Source organism: Rhamphochromis longiceps, linkage group LG7 (genome assembly GCF_057381845.1).
Source record: "Rhamphochromis longiceps isolate RC_006_pf linkage group LG7, R_longiceps_female_GT1.1, whole genome shotgun sequence".
Classification (NCBI taxonomy): domain Eukaryota; kingdom Metazoa; phylum Chordata; class Actinopteri; order Cichliformes; family Cichlidae; genus Rhamphochromis; species Rhamphochromis longiceps.
Window position 1 is genome coordinate 56,588,253 of NC_140563.1, and position 2,804 is coordinate 56,591,056.

The window sequence follows — 2,804 nt, forward strand, 5'->3', positions numbered from 1 at the left end:
TAGTGAGTTTGCTAGGCTTAAGATGGCATTGGGGAATCTTTTACCTGAGGACGCGACTGAGCTGTTCAAGTATCAAGTGTTGGTTGATCACCTGCACCTAGAGGAGGCCAGATTAATAGCTGATGCTTACCTCAACTCTACCACACCCTTCACTGATACGATGGAGGCCCTCAATGACAAATTCGGCCAGCCACATCAGATAGTGCTGAGGCGTATTGCTGCGATGATGGACTCACCTGACATCAGGCGTGGAGACGTCTCGGCATTTGAGAGATTTGCCCTCCAGATACAGTCACTGGTGGGGATGTTAAGGACACTAGGCCCAGAAGGAGAAGTGGAACTACACTGTGGTTCGCATGTTGCTCGTCTGCTTAGTAAACTACCCCCCGAGCAGAGAGCACACTCAGAAAAATAAAGGTGCCAACTGGAACCAAAAGTGGTTCTTTAGACTGATGCCATAGAAGAACCTTTTTTGGTGCCACAAAGAACCTTTCAAACAATGGTTCTTTGAAGAACCATTTCATTCAGTGGTTCATTGAAGAACCTTTAAAGGTGCCCCAAAGAACCATCAAGAAATGGTTCTTTGGGGCACCTTTAATGGTTTTTCAAAGAACCTTTTTAAAAATGGTTCTTTTAAAAGAACCATTTTAAAGAACCATTTTAAATCTTTCAAAATAAAATGCATCATAAATTGAATTTGAGCAGGGTAAAATAAATACGAGCACAGCATAGACATATATTAATGGTTTATTGTCATTTTGTAGTAACCAAAAGACAAAAAGGCATTTTAACCCTCAGCACAACATCACTACTAATACACGTCACACATTAGTGTTTTAAACAGTAATAATTAAATATATTTGCTATACTATAAATAAATATATATATAAAAATACTATATCTACAGATAACACAACAAATAATACATGTATTGTTTAATTAATAAAACATCAGAAAGTGATAAAACACATTAGAAATAGCAATAGCTTCATAACAGACCAATAAATCAACAAATTTTCATCAGCAGATGCTTGCATGTCCAGTAAAAATATTTCAACAACAAGTTTATGATTAAAATGATCAATGAACTTCAGCCTTACGCTATGTAATGTACGTTTCATGTTGTACTCATGGTCCTTTGTTAGTCCAGTTTAGGATAATCTCTCTGACGTATGTTTCATATCAAATATATGTCATATCAAAACAATCCCACACCTGCAGTTGTTTCAGTTTTTCACTGGTGCTTCCTGTCAGCTGGTCAACCTCACTCAGGCGGACATCCATATCAGCCAACCAAACGACAAGCTCCTCCCTTTGTGCTTCAAATCCCTCCCACTCTGAGACAAGGAGCTGAAAGAGATAGAGAAAAGAGTCAGTTATAAAGAAGAGAGAAAAGTGAAACCCTCCTCAGAAGGTCTGACTCGCATACCTGCAGTTGACCTGTGATGGACTCCAGTTTGGCGTTCACGTCATCCCTCGTCGATGCCAGCAGCCGAGTCTGCAGGGTGCCCTGGAAGAGCTGAGTTAATGTTCGACTCCTCCTGGTCAGTCTCTCCAGCTGGATGAGCCGAGGTCTCCCCTCTCGCCGCTGCCTCTGAACACAGAAATACAAATTGCATCTGAAGCAGGAGGTGCAGGTTTTTTTTGCTATTCTTTTCTAAATCCAGGCTTGATCACGTGGAGGTATTTGGAAAACTTTTTTGGCCAGTGGACGATTGTTGTCTTGCAGAAAGTCAAATCAAACATATGCGATACACAATCAATTCACAAGAACACATTATAAAAAATAAGTCCAGTTCTTGCCTGATTTCAAGTGAAATCTGCATCAAAACAGGGTGACAGAAGTAAAACGAGAGCACAAAGCCTCACTTTGTACAAGCCTGCTATTACAGTTCTCCTCTAAGCAGACGACTTTCCTGTTCTCAAGGCACAACTTGGGTCTGCTGTACGAATCTTATGGATACACACTAAATGAAACAATAGTGTGCATGACTCCAGATTCTGATCCCTCATCCTAATATGGTCCCAACATAGCAACAGCAATAAAACAAATGTTGAGGCTTCAAAATACAAAGTCTATAAACCAATGGCTGACATGGGTTTTATCATAAGGGTGATAAATATACAGATTTCAGTCTGTCTTAGAGATTTGATGTTCATTTACCTGCAGATGCACTATACGTGCCTGCTCCATGGTTTTTCACAACATTTTGCACATCACTATTTAATACAGGAAGTAGGTGAACTAAAACAAGTCATCGTTCTTTGTGAGAGGACCATATTAATGAAACAAACCTCAATGACATCATAGGGATCCCTAAAGATGCTCCTGCTGCTTCTCTTCCTCCTCATCCTAAGCTTCCTTCTCCTTGTCCTCGCCTTCCATCCAATTGTAATTCAACCTAATTGTGTTTCTCCCCCTCCTCTTCCTCATTTTGTTGGAGCTGTGAACACAATTAATGTGAATCTGGATTAATTTGTGCAAACAAGAAAAATCTACAGCTTTTTGGTCAGAGGTGCTCTTGTGATTTAAGCCGGGTAGAGTAGATTTATGTGTTGATGCTACCTGCTTCAGCTCTGGCTGCTGAGTGATATTTACACCCTGGCTGGATTACAAACTTTAACCACGTGCTGAATTTGGCCCAGCGTTGATACCTCTTGTTAGTATAACGACCTCTTCTTGGCTTGTATGTATGATGGTGGATAAATGAAATATACAAAAAAATTAACTATATTACAAAAGAACATCTATCTTGGAAACATCAAATGACCGGAGCATAACTTGTCAACTAGTCCGAAACTAA

The 2,804-nt window shown here is 40.0% G+C and overlaps 1 protein-coding gene across 1 annotated transcript; it reads right to left on the minus strand.

Annotated features, from left to right (window-relative positions):
• Positions 1-1,182: 1,182 nt before the first annotated feature.
• LOC146666439 (nesprin-1-like) lies at positions 1,183-2,594 on the minus strand. The gene is made up of 3 exons (XM_085410985.1): positions 2,296-2,594; positions 1,430-1,594; positions 1,183-1,350 (listed from the first exon to the last, which is right to left on the minus strand). The coding sequence occupies exons 1-3, from the start codon at positions 2,350-2,352 to the stop codon at positions 1,183-1,185; spliced, it is 390 nt and encodes a 129-aa protein (XP_085267111.1). The 5' UTR covers positions 2,353-2,594.
• Positions 2,595-2,804: the final 210 nt, after the last annotated feature.